Genomic DNA, 16,527 nt, shown 5'->3' on the forward strand with positions numbered 1-16,527 from the left:
CACCCCAGATAAGTTTTAATTGAATTTCAAAGCTTCGAGAAGGATACTTTATGTCGCAACAAGTAACAAACTGAATTGTTTAAAAAAAATCGAAATTTGCCAATCGCTTAAACAGTGTCTGGGTATTTATATGGATTTTTGATTTGCGGTATACATAGTTGAACCATTATGGGTTTGGTTGAAATGTACATTAATTTACTAGGCAGATAGTACACGAATGTCAGATTTATATTGATGGTGAGAGGCGATGAAGTTTTAATACACCCCTGGTATTTCAATATTTATGTCTGCAGTAATGAATGAAAAAAATTAATAGGGGGATAATTTTGTAGCAAAGATATTGTGAAACAATTTGATTAAAGTCTGATTGTAAACATTGACGGAAAACAGCAAAGTTACATATTACAAATGGAACAGCTGGATTAAAAGCATAATTGATGTTTTGCAAAAGAAAAATGGATGTATAAGCTTATGAGTACATACGGATTGAAGCTCAATAGCACTTAACATGCAGTAATGCGACTATATTCATCCAGCGTCCTATCACGCCAATTACCTCATCAATCAAATCACTCAATGAGCCGCGATAAATACTACACATACGGACATTCTACCGAAAAGAGACATTAAAAGACATTACCGAACAAACATGTCATCTTGTGCTGGCGTCTTCATTCTGGATGTCAACAACGTGGTCTCTAGTGTAAATCGTAACGATACCGTGTAGGAACTAGACTAAGGAGTCTTATGTCGAAAATGCTTATAGGAGTATGTTGTACAATACCTCGATGTATTTCGAACAGACTGTTGCATCTGCACTTAGATAATACCACAGGGACGCGTAATGTTGCCAGGATTGAGGATTTATACCAGCGACGGATACGAATTGTCGAATAATGTTGCTACGAATATTAAGCGTATTCTCCACATACTATGCTCGCTTGATACTCAGACCACTAAAAGAAATTCTCTTAGTGGTCTGAGCTTGATACAAGTAAAGGGGAAAGGGAGGGGCATACTGTGACAGCGAAATACTATGTCAAATCTGAACTATAACTGGCCATTTACCTTCAATCAAAAATATCCAGACAACCATAGAAGTTCGAAAAGTCAATCCCAGCTAAAATGGTCCTAAACAGTAATCTTAATTTTGTTCAGACATTATTGCCTGGTTCAAACTGTGCAAATATGCATAGTTGGTAATTGTATTTTTTGTATTCATCCACACAAACAAGATGGAGCAGAAATACTAATATTCGTAATGTTATACATAAATGTATCCACCCATACAGGCGACATTACGCGTCCCTATGAATGTATGGAATGGTCTGCCAAAGTGTGTTATGTGTATCTCGTGTGTGTCACCTATCATATCTTGCTACCCTTTGTTACGTTTGTTATGTCATAGTAAATTACATCATTAAATGAATCTGATCACTCTGGAGTGTTTTCTGGCAATACTGGGGATAGCTGGTACAGAAAATAATGGTCTTTGTCATGGGAAAACGACACACGGGTTGGCAATTTGATTGAATGAAACGTGTCAATAGGCATTGATGTGCATCATATTTTAAAACATTTATATCGGTAGCTTCATTTGTATGCTAAATATTTGATTGTTCCTCGGTACTCAAACGACCCAGAATGATATGCTCTCAGAAACACCCTATTGTGCCATTTAGCTATTAGTAGTATTGCCAGGTGTGATGTGAAGGGGCACTCCATACAGTTATATTACTAGTATGTATAAAACAGCATGTTGTAGATTACTGTAATTGTGGGTTGAGACGAAAACGGACCAGCTGTCACGTGGTTTCTCCTGACCCCTAACTAGTCATCAGTTCTGGTATTACGATTGAACTGCCATCATCATTATCTCAATATACTGCTATTAGTACAATATCAGTTTTTAAAGACATCTTATTTACCAGGTGTACATGCTGAGTCTGTGTTATGCAAATGGTAACAAAAATTTAATCAGGATTGGACCTAGATATGTGAATATTTTATATTATATCAGGACAAACTATTCATTTAGAAAAAAATGTAAAAACACAAGTAATCATGTATTGAAAAGAAGGTTATAATTGCATATAGGGTGTGAAGTTTGTGTTCTACGGAGTCTTTTCCATACGAAGAATAAAAACATTCAAGTTGACGTAAAAAGAAAGAAAACTCAAGAAAGATTTCTCTGCGCAACGTGATGATTTTTTTTATCTCTACACGGATTGAATCTAACAAAGGTATACTACTGTAAAATGGAACACCATTGTAAGCTGAACGATTTTCGCTCATATTTATTCAGCTGTTCAGCATATAGCGTAAATGATCAGAAAGAAAAGAATCATTTGTAAGACTTGAAGGTCAATCTCAAGATCGACAGTCAGCAATGTAACATCATGATGGCGTCACGCGAAGTCTGTCAAATGTGGCCTTTCTGATGCCGAATAAGGCGTTTCCGATGCTAAACATGGCGTCTCTTATGTTTTGGTCACATCGTATGATGCATTCAGGATCTAGGAATCGAAAACCTTGCGACAACCAAATATAAAGCACAGATAAAAAAAATCATCGGAGAAAGGAAAACGTTTCAAGGACAGAACAGAACAATCTGAAAATTACAGAGTATGAGTGTCTAGAAGTTTAGTAACATTTGGTCACGTGATGAATTATTGAGATGGTTCGCCGTAGGATGAGTGGCAGCCTAGCAACGACTCGACAACACGCTTTGGTTACGATCTCAACCTACTTATAATGTGAATGAGTAGGAAAAAACGCCAAGATACATAAAATATACTAATCTTTAACTTAATTATATTCCATATATTCCAGATATTTTTTTTAGCTGAAAACTAAGCAAACCATTTCACACATTACTTAATAAATACCCGACACTTTGATGGAATGAAACGGTCACGAACACCCGCTCATTTATTTTGGAGTTTGCTCATTTAATAAAATTCTTTTGTCTAAATCGGGCAGTGCCAAGTAAATGTTGACAACATCACATTTTCTCACATAAATCCACTTTCAAATTTTTATTCTATAAGGTCTCATGAAACACATTATTTTTTTTGCAGATATGCTAAGTGAAAATATAATGAGCAAAACCCAAAATAAATGAGCGGATGTTGACCGCGTTAGGATGGAAAACAACTAGAGTAGATGACAGTCGTTTCTCAAAAATGCGCTTAATTTGACATAAGTTATAGATATAGTTATTCAATGACGCGACAATTTGGTGGTCCAAATGGAATTCAATTAGCTAATTAAGCGAGACTTGTTGCCGTCGTTTGACAATGATAATTAAGGCGACAATAGTTTAGAGAGTGCATGTAAAATGTTCTATTTGAGTGTTGCTCGAGAGTTGTATACTGTTACAAATGTAAAGCGATAGTATGGCCATTTTTCTGTCTGTCTGTCTGTCTGTCTGTCTGTCTGTCTGTCTGTCTGTCTGTCTGTCTGTCTGTCTGTCTGTCTGATACGGGTTACAATCTACCGACTCTCAGCCATTTCATTCCTGTCTCATGACGGTGAGAGTGGGTGGGGTGGGGGATTGGAAGGAAGAAACATAACAATTAAATGAAAATGAAGTTTGCTAGTATAGTGCTTTTGCAGGTTAGAAGTGTTACAATAAAAGACACATTTGATCTGTACGACTACATCGTTACAATTATGTATAGTGTTATTCCTCTCACGTTTAATACGAATCCCGCGAAGCTACTGCTAGCCAAAGGGGTTCAATTTTCCTGAATTTATTCCTTCTTTGACATATTCGGATAGATAGATAGATAAGGTCTTCACTCCTAGATGTTAATTTTGATCTCTCTCGCTGCTACAAAATTACACTTAACTTTTTTGGGGCTTCTTCTCGGCGACAAGCAAAATTAATGCCCTAATTTGCAAACGCCCATGGTGCTTAGCAGATAATACCTTCAATTAACTATATCCCTGTGAGATGCATTACTGTCTAGCGTGTAATTACCGAGACGACGGTTAACTTGGCGATGAGAGTTGAACAAGATATCTGCCGATGAAATCAAAGACTTTGTGGCGGTCCCTGTCTGATTTATTTGATAAGCAACTAAATACTCACCTTCGTTTGCCGATGATCGGAATGTCATCCATCTAAACTGGTTTCTCCTTTAGTGGATGGTATTCATCAGTTAACAAAAGACGCCGTCTACTTACATAGACAATATCTTAAGAAACGAGGATAGCTAACACTGTGATAAAAGTCAATAGCATTGTCTTACATACACCATTAACCAATATCAACGAAGTAGATAACTACTTTCACTTTCATAAAAAAGGCACATTAAGTTTGGAAAGTCTTTCGGACTTGTTGCGAGTAATTATTAGGTTATGCTGACCGTATCACTTAAACTTCCCTCGGCTACTTGATTTTATTGTAACTTTCTTAAGCACCCTCAAATTTAATTTCCTTTCGACCAAATATACGACTTACAAGTCACATCTGACATAATATAACAAGTGTATCATTCGACATTTAACATCTAGAACACTTATTACTACTGAACATTTTTCCTAATAAAGGCATCTCATGTCCAAAGATATGCTGCAGGAGTTTGTAAAGTGGCGACAGTGAAATTCCTGATAAAAGGGGAATTCTATGCATCTCAACAGATCGCAAAATGTCAGAGTGAAGGGGGGAAAGCATGTGGACACAGTGTATTGTGTCGGAGCACCTAAGCATCTCAGCAGCTAGACTTCGTTAGTGTTGCTATTGTGTAGGATTCCCCTGCGGCGTATTTGTGAATTCCCGACTGGATTCCTGGTTACGTACCTGCCAATTTACACGTCGAATGAGTATTTACGACATTGTCAGTCATTGCTGAAGTAACTAAACATATGTGCTTCGTAACAGAACAATATTCTTTCTTGTAATATTTCTGATATTAAAATCAATTTATAAAAATAAAAATTATTGAGAAGAAAACCATGAGCCATTTCGTGTATCTTAACACGAATGATTTAAAGGCTATGGAGCCAACAGCACTTCGTGTTAGAGGGAAAACATGTCCAGACAAGATTGCATAATATAAATCAGGAAAAAAAACGCCTTACGCAAAAGTCATATCATAGATCATTAATCCAAGACATTTTGGTTGTGTACTGGACTGACTTCAAATTAGTTCAAACCCTTCAACAATTCCCTTTTCAGTATTTTCTTCTGTACAAATATTGACAGGGTTCGAGTTGTAGCTCTCAATCCCCTCATCAACATAAATGTAAACAAATATTTGAAATCTAAGCTGGTGAAGGCAAGCACTCTTTGTTTAGACAGACTAGTTTACCATAATTGGATTTCGGTTACAGGTCAGTTTAGTTGATGCACGTGAAACATGTTTGAGCCCCATGTATCCTCAGAACATTCTACCGATAAAAGTACCCACCATTAAAATAGGCAAAAGACACTACAAATCAATAGTAAAGCAGGGAAACCTGTTGGGGAAAGAGGGAGGACCAGGTTTTTGAAAGTCATACCCATCGTGGAATGTACCATCAGAAGCGCTACTTGAATTCTGTACTGACCTTGCGAAGATTCTGTAACCTTGCTATTACCAGAAATTACGATTTTAATTTACGACTCAATCAAACTGAAAGACCTTGACTATACACCAATGTCAAGGTGACTTCTATAACCTTATCACGTGACTCATGTAACCGAATCAACGTGGCGATAAAATGACACTGCTTGACGTAAAGGATCGGAGGATGTAGAATGATAACTGTGTGATTTATTGTGTGAGTAAACAGTGACATATGGCTGATTTAGGTGAAAGCTGTAATTCATACATGATAGTTTTCACACTTCAGATTCCTGGAATACTGTCAACACATGGAAAATAGTCTCTACTGTACTGACACACAGCTTTACACGATTCCCACAGTATTGTATAATAGTACGAGTCACAGGATATAATGATAACGACAGATATTGCATTGGAACTATAGTAACAGGCAAATTCGGTTTTACAAGATAGGCAGGCGTGTGGACAGATTATGAAATATGGGTAATAAATGTGTGGCCGGATATGATGACGACGACAGGGATAGGGAAAGGTTGCTATAGCTGTACAAGCTAGGATGGGTGTAGACTACTGAGACGTGGAGACTAGCCATATTCAAGCTAACAGACATACCGTTATACCGTGCCTGATTTATAGTTGACATATTACAGTACAGTGGGACAGTCATGATCACGCTGGTGAGCTGAGGAAGAGTAGAAGGATAGAACAATTTGCCCCATTTGATGTTTTTTGGAAGGGGTGTATGTTGGGACACGTATACTAATTTGTGAATAAAAAGATGTTTAGTTAGCCGGAAAAAAGTAATTTGAATTATACCATGGTATTATTGCAAAATGTAGAACCTTATTTAGTGGATACGAAAATCTAATATTAATATCCCATTGCATTGAATTGTAACAGGAAAGGCGGGGATATTGTACTGTAGTAGAGCTAGTCGGTGACTACTAGCTAGGCATTCATATTTTCCCCATTTATATTCCATGTATGTATGAGATGTTTGAACAATCAACTAATCTTCGCTTTACACTGACAAGTTCCTTTGATTTTTAAAGCTATTTTTAGTCTTAGTTTGTTGATTTTGTATAAACAAAGGGTTGAATCGAATATCCATCCATTTGTAGCTCCTGAAAATTGAGCGAGAAATCCTTAATGGCCGGGAAAAATGATCGATATTTCTACTGCACTCCCGTCTCTCTTTTGCAATATGAAACCCTATCGATCGCTCCTTTCCAACAGTAACTAGCATATTTCTATCGCTACTTAGCCAGATATATAAACTTTATACTCCATTTTGCTGAGAAGTCTTTCATATGCTTTTATCGATTTTGCACTATAGATTTTGCGTCAAATACCATGCACATAGTCAATACTCTGTATGCGCCCTGTTGAAATTCTGTAGACTACGTTAATATTTTCACGTCCATCGACATAGTACTATAGTAGCTGTACTCGAAGCGAAAGACGTACGAATGTTAGTGGACACATTGCACTCGTGAAGTCTAGTGTCTCATGTGTAAATAGGCAGTGTACTGTAATATTTTTCTCAAAATTTCTGTGAAGTGACTGAAACTACGTTTTAAAGCTGAAAAATACAGTAACAGGTTACCCAAAGGTGAAAAAAACATAATTTGTAACGTTCTGCCAAATCTGACCAACCTGTCTGTACACTGAATTGTGTTGACTTAAGCATTAGCATGGATCCCAAGTAAATATGCAGTCTTGAATTCACAGGAGTTGGCATGGCAACGAAACGATTGTCCGTCGTCGAATACGTAAACAGGTGTAATAACTCAACTATACTTTTACCTAAATGTTACTGTGCTACTGGCGCCTCCACATAGCCACTACAAAGGTTGTCTTAATCCTCGCAATGTTGTCGTGACCTCCCTTATTGTCAAAACCATATAATACTAAAGTCTTACACGGTAATTTAGTGCCTTTAGATTCTAGCCTATGAATACCACCTAACAGGATATTTGACAGTGTCAAGAGATAAATTACAAACGAGGAAAGCAGAAAACAAACAAACAAAATGTTAGGCTGATGTCCAACAGGTACACGGGGTAGGGTATTTAACCTTCAATTCAATGACTGCTTTTTCCTTTTGGACGGAAACGAAACTAAAAAAAAGAGAAGCACTGTTCTGTATTTAATTTCGTCAACATAGACACAGCAAAGTCACGGTAAATACATGTACCACGCACAATTCAGAACAGTATTTGTGCCTGACATCAAGAGACTCGAAACACATTTGACGTGTTATTGCTTGGGGTACACAGAGTTTTATTAAGACCTTTAATTTCAATTGTGTGATTCAAAGTTACTTTAATAATGACGAAGTGAAACGCTATTTAGAAGAGGAAATGAACTGGATCAGGGAAATATCCAAAGAAACATTTGTCTCAAAATGGACATTGACGTCTTGCGACGTAACACCTGGTAGGAAATTGAATACGAGTAGTAATATCGTCGACAATGTAAAGGTAAAACACACAGTACGTGCTTCTCGGACTGCAAATTAAACGACTAGATAACGATGATACAACTGCCGACATCGAAGCACTGACGAACGGAACCTGTTCTAAACAGGGGAAGTAAACATAAGAATTGGATTAATAACACTTTGCACAGCATGTTGGAAGTACAACAGAGACTTGTATTGTATTACATCTTATTAGTTCAGGTTTACAAACGAATTTCCAGTAACTGTGACAGAGTCCCCCTTGCATTTCGTGTACACGTAAAGAGGCCATAAACTGTTCTTATCAAACCATGGTATGTAATACTGTTCCAACATGCTGAGCCAAGTGTTATTTAATCCTATTCATTTTGTTTACTTTCCCTGTTTTGTAACAGGTTCCACTCGTCAGTGTTTCGATATCGGCAGTTGTACCGCATCTTCACAGCGACAACGTCAACGCATACTTGTTGTTGATATTTTTGTTTTAAATTTGGAATAGCATATGTAATATAGGAACAAAATAAGTGTAAGCAATACCAGAAAAATGTGTAAAAATTTATTCCATGAACATTTTATTGTTGTTAATTTTGAATTGTCCAGATTCAACACTCTCTATCACTGTTATGAGAGTGTGACTAAATTAAGTACCCAAAGACAATAACCAGTCCCAGACTACTAAAAGTCTAGAAGTACAGAGATGAATATCCTTTAAAAAAAATATCCGTAATATTTAATATATTTACAGGATTTCGGCGTTTTGAAGAAATTGTAGAATCAGTACATACTATAAAATATTGATACCAGTTTGATTATTTTTGAATTGAAAACAGAAATTTAATTTTATTTGTCCAACAAACGTAAAATATTACATATATATATTATAAGTTTAAGAAACGTTTGGAGTAGGGTAAGCTTTCTAATTAACTTATGTTCAGTTCAGAATTACACAATAGATTTATTTATTTCTCTTTCAAGCAGTACATATTTAGGCTTAGATTTTCCTACTTAGCGGCGAATGCATACCTTCTTGACACAATTTATGTCAACAAAACGACATATTTCTCCTTTGCAAACATCTGCTATTATGAAGGAAAGAATTTGTCCTGCCTTGAGTTTCATCTACTCAGGCACAAACCTGTCTTCGGGTAGCTAGATTTCAATAGTCTCGGCACAATGCCATCGAATGGACTGAATTGCGTGCAATGTTTCAGTTCATTAAAATGACAATAATACCGTGTTTACGTTTACATTTACAGATAGCTTACTGTTCCATTTAAAATGTTAGCGGTCCGTATAGCCATCTTAAGCACCCGTTCTAAAAATAACTCATTCCAACACTGCTAAGCTACAAATGTAAAATAACAGACTGTGAAAGGGGCGATCAGACGTAAGTTGTGTAGTCAGCATTGTTTGCATCATGCTGAAACTTATTGCTCATAACTGCAAACACGAATTTAAATTAAAAAGGAAAACATAACCTATATACTGTTATGTATAAAAGGATTGCATAGTTAAGGTTACCTTGAACCGTTCTACCGAAATAAATCTCGATAATTAGTCACTAACATTTTGTCTACAATATTGATTTTACTATTATCATTACATTGTTTCCATAGTAGCTTACGTCTAGACACACGTCTTGAAAATATTACCAATGAAGCCTTAAGTAATTACACGATGGGAAGGCCTGGGGAAATAAGTCTAGTCTGTAGTATGAAATATGACCCTTCCCTCTAGTCCATTGTGCTAAAAAGTGATCCTCCCTCACTTTCCTTTCTGCAAAAAATGACCCTCCCCCGTTCAAATATTTCAATGAAAACACATTTTTAACACCGCCTCTCTGTGGCGTAGTTGTTTAGAGCTCAATATTAGTAGTCGGGAGGTCCTGGGTTCGAATCCAACTAGAGACAGGTAACTAGAGACATGTAACTTTTCTGTAGTGAGTGATAGTTTTAAAGGCATTTGTTGTTTCCCACTATAAGACCACCACAGTGAGTTTGTGTTTGTCAATGCCTGCGTTCGGATCTAACTGGCTGAGATGAAGGCCAAAACTCCCAAAGACAACCTCAGAACAGAGGTCAACATCTCCACTCCACCACATTTATGATCCCCAATATCTTGCTACGCTGTTCCCCCTTTTACTACTCAGTCTGAGACCCGCTCCTCTCAACCCACCACAACTAACAGTTGCATGCCAGTGTACTTCGAGTCAATACATTTCATGTTATGCTATTACTTTACTTGGTAGTGGTGGGATGTGGTAGCAGCATGATTTGGAACCGGTGGCAGCGGTGGGATCATGCCTAAACCACAAAATAATGCAAAGTTAGATAAAAATGACAATGTGACCCTTCCTAATTTCTGTTTTCTAAAATATGGTTCTCCCTCGAGGACCGATTTGTAAAAAAGTGACCTACCCCCCAATTCCACCGGCCTCCCCTCCCCTTGTAAGTACTTGAGGCTTCACAATGTAACGCTATTTAATTTTATTTGACATTGTTTGAGTTTCTAGACAAGTTTCAACTCTGATTCCAATAAATCCGCGCTATTAGTAGAAATTAAATTTTTTTTATGCGAACCACGGTCGTTGACATCAATCAATAACTTTGTCCTGATAATTGCACCGTCTGCCAACTTGAATGTCAGCTAGTAACGTAACAGCGTCAGTAAACTATTATAGTTGGTAAAATTGCTCAAGTCTCTGCGCTTTTTCACTCTTTATTTTGATTATCGTGTTCTTTGGTGTGAAATGGCGACCTAATCACGCGTGAGTCATTGCGAACTGTAGGCGGGGAACACGAATATGGGAGACTACTATTAGTAACTTGGAAAAAAGAGTTGATTATACGCCCCTTCACAAAATTTGAAATGATTAACGAATCCAGAACATTTGAAGATTACGAGACAAAAAAAACTAACTCCCACGGGACTGTTGCTAGTCTAAAAAGCTGGATGCCACTGCAGCTTTATTTGTTGACAAGACAGATACCACGGTATGTTACATGAATGTTCTATTGTCCTTCGTGTAGCAGTGCCGAAACTAACTAACTGGTAGTCAGGGTAAGATTTGAAAACACAAGATAACACTTTTAGACCTCTTGTGTTGAAATTTTAGGAAAACACATAACTTTCGTAAGCCCAAAACATCTAACACCTAACCCTTTCTTCTTTAGAATAACAGAGCATTTACTATATCCATACTAACGAATTGGTAGACCTGTGACACAGTAAAGACAATACTACCAATCCAAGTACAGTATAATTGAAATCATCAGTAATAAGTCGATAGTTTCAAAAATAAAGTTACTGATAAAAAAACCTGCTAATAACACTACGCATGATTCATAGAGGTACCGGGCTTTTGAAGTTATCAGTCAAACATTAACAATGTCTAAAAGGCTAGTTGAACTGAGGCGAATGATTCAACCCTGTTATTCCCCGGGTCACTATAAAAGTATGCACGGTTGTTACTTTATGTGTTACTACCCGTTCTTGTTATGAAATACTGCATCTTAAGAAGCACTGGCAATTATTTAAAGAAAACTGCCAACTTTCAAGCTATATACTATACTATACTATACTATACTATACTATACTATACTATACTATACTATACTATACTATACTATACTATACTATACTATACTATACTATACTATACTATACTACACTATACTATACTATGCTATACTATACTATACTATACTATACTATACTATACTATACTATACTATACTATACTATACTATATTATACTATACATAATACTATACTATACTATACTATACTATACTATACTATACTATACTATACTATACTATACTATACTGCACTACACTACACTACACTACACTACATTACATTACACTCTACTACTCTACACTACACTACACTACACTACACTACACTACACTACACTACACTATACTACACTACACAATACTATACTACACTACACACACTATACTATACTATACTATACTATACTATACTATACTATACTATACTATACTATACTATACTATACTATACTATACTATAGTTTTCAGAAATTGAAAATACTATTCGTGCTATATTATTAATAAATACATACATACATGCATACATACTTATAATTTTACTAATATATATAATTTATTGCAGGTTGAAATTTTAATCACGATTGTCGTGACGTCATACGAGAGTAAATCCTTACTTTAATACGCAAAACGTTACCATCGCTTTCATTGCCTTCGTAAAGTATAAACTACTTGTAGGGGTGTTTTACGAGTTTAATATTATTACTAGTGCTGCAAGGAATACATCTATTCATTGCCTAGTTTTCATCAAGTACCTCTACAACATTCAATCGTAAATCATCGAAACTGCCGTCGAGACACCGTTGAATTTCACCATGTTTTGCAATGCCGACCTTGTGTATTCTGTACGCAGGCAGCATTGATCATTTTCTCGTGAACATGTTCCTTTTACCGTCCTTGCATGTATAACGTTGTAAACATGTGTTGCTCGTTTAAGAGTATCTCTCGAAAAACAATGCAGAAGAAGCAAACGGATCCAAATTGTAAATAGGCACGGCCAAATGTAAGACCGAAAAGCCCAAATGAGTCCTCAGACGAGGCCAGATCACAGGGGCGTGTAGTATTGCTTAGATTTCCGTTTTCTTAGGAAAATATCATACGAATCTTGCTGCTACAGATGTATCGATCTCTATAGTACTACGTATACTATAAATATCTTTATCTCTTTCCCTGTACAGGTAGGAATATATTTTAAAAGGTTGTTATATTTAGTCTGTAGACCTGGAAAACAACAATCTATGCAATATTACACGCCCCTGTGGGCAAGATCACCGAAGGAACAAGGTGATTTCATGATCACGTACTGCCATTCACTGTGTTACGAGTATAAGCACGGCTCATTCATACGTTTTATTACTCATGTTCCTTATGCGTATAATTTCACAGAGCCTATATAATCTGCTGATAATTCCAGTTAAAGCTAGTTTAGAGCACAATATATAGTTTTATGTTAAAGACAAAACAACATATAGTGTTGATAGGAAATTTAACTCGTGGATCATTACTTACAGACTAATTACTGTGGCACATCCACACCCGATTCTTTCGTAAAAAGGGGTGGGGAAACATACATTCCCAGAAATCGTTTTCGATATATCATCATTACTAATGGGTTCATCATAAAATACAGAATAAATTTCAGAGTAGCTAAGTGTATTACTTTTTTGTATGTGTGTGATCACAGTGAAGTATAAATATAAGATATCGGTATTCAGTGTATATTAACACATCGGGTCTAACAACGACTTAGTTAAGCCCTACAGACACAATATTATGTTAATAATAATAGTGTATTGTGTTTCATTGTGTTTTAGATATGACAATTGTAAGCAGATGTCCGTCCATGTCAGTATACCGCGTAATTAAAGATTACTTTGTAAACATCACACGGAGCGTAAAACATTCAATTATAGTCTCAATACATTACAGCTGTTAACAGATGAAACATAAATTAACATAATATATATATATATATATATATATATATATATATATATATATATATATATATATATATATATATATATATATATATATATATATATATATATATATATAGCTAACATTACATCAAAATCACAAGATTGCCATACTGATACAAGATGAGCAAAATAATCTCCTCCCAATATATACAGATATGTGTGTCTAATCAATGACATGTTCTCTTATTTGACTTCTCCCTTACAGTCTAATTCTTGGGTGGCTGTTGATCATGACGAAGTAAAGTAAATGTTATTTGCCTCCAGGCATACAAAAAGACAAAAGTTGACAGTCCTTTATACATTGTATCTGTTATCATTCCGCTGACTTGTCTTGCTGTATAACAAATAAACTTGTCAAAACTTTTCATCCTTGTTAATCAACCGTGTTAGACGGCTGTGAAAGAGGAACTCCACTGTCTATGTTATGAGTATGATACCGTCGTCTACATGGTATGTAAGCCATAAATGTAAAGATATTGATAGCAAACATCTAATGACCAAGTTATATCAAGACACTCGCTATCTTATGTTGAGTTAGGCGGTGTTCTCCTTATATCTTGCCTTGATCCTTGTTAAAGAATAGTAATTCTAAACATCGGGTTGCATTTGTTGATCAGGACAGTTTCACTCATTCTGTCTTAGATGGGGTGAACCATTTAGGCAATTAGTAATTAAGTCTTGTTAATTGTTCGTAAAAGTATTCAACTATCAACCGTTCAATTGAGATATAAAGCACCATGGCATTACATTGCATTCTAATAATGATATCAATATTTGTGAATACTTTCAACAGTCCACGCACACCTAGTGTGCCCATTTTTCGATTTATCGCATAACATATTAAAGTGGCCATATGGATGAAGATTGTGGGTTCACTTTGGGTTTTTAATTTTATCATATCAGTGGCTTCCTACTTGAGAAAAAAATCAATCTGAAACAACATATACCAAGCCGCGCCCTTGCTTGTACAATAAACAGCAAAACACTGTAAAATGTTTGTTATTGTACGTACATATTTTTTTTGCTATTTATTGAGTTATAAACAGACCTGGTCTATATTGTTTCACATTATTTTTTTCAAGTAGGAAGCCATGATAAAAGTATTTTATAAAATTAAAAATGCAAAATAAATACCCAATCCTCATCCATGTGGCCACTTTAATTAATAACTCTTCAAAGTCAAAGTCAAAGTCAATGCCCATCTTAATTGTCTGAAAAGTGTGTGGAATTGATACGTCAACGTATTTAATTTCTGATGTTGTTGTTTTTTTTGTATAGCTATTGCTTAGCACTATTATATCCCTATGTCCTCCTACCTACGTTTTCAGTTGAAGTTTAGAAAGCGATGCCAAATTTTTCATTTTTCTAGACCAAATAGATGAACCTTCATATTGTTTGCACACCGAATTGGAGTGTTTTCGATTACCTTAAAATGACCAGGATTGCGTTAGGCCGTAGTATGACTGCTATGTTGACGGGGGAAAAATATGAAGGTGCAGATCGTAAATTGACAGGTTACCACACAATAGTGACAATCAATACATACAGCGGTGTTTGGTGACAAATAACGGCGTTATTTTTAGTTTGCCAACTACCTGCCACAACGTACTGATCCTGGCATGCGTTCCAGCTGTCGAAATACACACGCAATTTGTACTTGTGAAGGCCCATGAACCCTGATAGCTATTGTATAAGAATTAAAACAATATGCAATACAATATTATGACGGAAATAAATGAAATAAACTTGTGTTACATACCTGTACTACGGGTAACAGAAACAGTATGTATGCGATTAGTTGAGACATGGTTCCATACATGATCTGCCGACGGTGAGTCAATTCAGGTGAATTTTCGTGTACGTTTGTGAAGTGCTACCGCAAAAGCTCTAACACAGTTGCTATTAATACAATCCACTCTGTAGTTGGGGTTTCCGAGATACGCAGTCGTTGATTTAGGAGCTGGAAGCAAACTGCGACACGTAGATAACGCCACACAATCGACGAACTGGCTTGAATACAGCTGCTCGTGACTCGACTATGAGTGCTGCTGGACGAATATAGTAGTTGAGAATAGACGTGTATACAGACGGAGTGCGTGGCGCAACGTGTTACACAGGTAGCAGTATCGACAAACTAGGATGTCCTGTACTATACTGTGTCCCAAAATGTAACGGTGGCTGCTACGTTCAATTATTTCAAACTGTAGTATTTTAGAATAATTTCAACATGTGTTGTCCACCGTAGTGTTGAGCGACAAGCTATGTCTTTCCTCGCACAATATACTGCCAGGTAAACCCGCGTCTAACGTGACATGCGATAATAGTCACTAAAGTACCTCACATACAGTTTCTGATTACCTAGAAGAAATTGGAACTGGTCGGGCCAACAGGTACGTACGTGGGCATCCACAGTTGCTTGATGGTTGAACGCAATAAGAATATGCGACGGCACGCACTAAATTGCTTACTTTATCACCTAATTGTCAATACCTGTAGCCTCCATGCACTTCGTGGTTACCACCGACACTGTCCTCACCATCGAGTGGATACTTAACGGAGTAAAGTGTAGTGGTGATAAAACAGCTATATGTCCGTCACATTAACGATGATGCTATACAGATTGAGTACCGCCCACAACTACGTAGACTGGGGGATTCCACTGCACTAGCAAGGTGGATAGCAAAATTGTCCACAACATTCACACCAGCGGGCTTCTGCTTTATCAGGTAGTTTGGCCTGCTTGATTGCTGAAACTTTGAATTCTGGCTGAAATGGATAGAGAGACAGAGATATGGTTAATAACGAGCCGTCCAATCGTATCAAGTGTGCAGTGAGTATCCAAAGCCTGCCAATAAGAAGGGCGTATTGTTAGTTTGTAGGTATTTAGGCCGTGTTGATATTTCTGACGTGTAGCGTATTATATAACAACTTTGATACTTTGAAGTCGAAAA

At 36.5% G+C, this 16,527-nt stretch overlaps 1 protein-coding gene across 1 annotated transcript in view; it reads right to left on the minus strand.

Annotated features, from left to right (window-relative positions):
* The window catches only part of LOC144434260 (vasoactive intestinal polypeptide receptor-like), a 49,076-nt gene extending 33,629 nt beyond the window's left edge, over nt 1–15,447 (minus strand). The window contains exon 1 of the mRNA XM_078122714.1: nt 15,336–15,447. Within this exon, the coding sequence (XP_077978840.1) occupies nt 15,336–15,395 (60 nt within the window). The 5' untranslated portion in view covers nt 15,396–15,447. The remainder of the gene's footprint in view (nt 1–15,335) is intronic.
* Between the last annotated feature and the right edge of the window lie 1,080 nt (nt 15,448–16,527).

This window comes from Glandiceps talaboti, chromosome 4 (genome assembly GCF_964340395.1).
Source record: "Glandiceps talaboti chromosome 4, keGlaTala1.1, whole genome shotgun sequence".
Taxonomy (NCBI): Eukaryota; Metazoa; Hemichordata; class Enteropneusta; family Spengelidae; genus Glandiceps; species Glandiceps talaboti.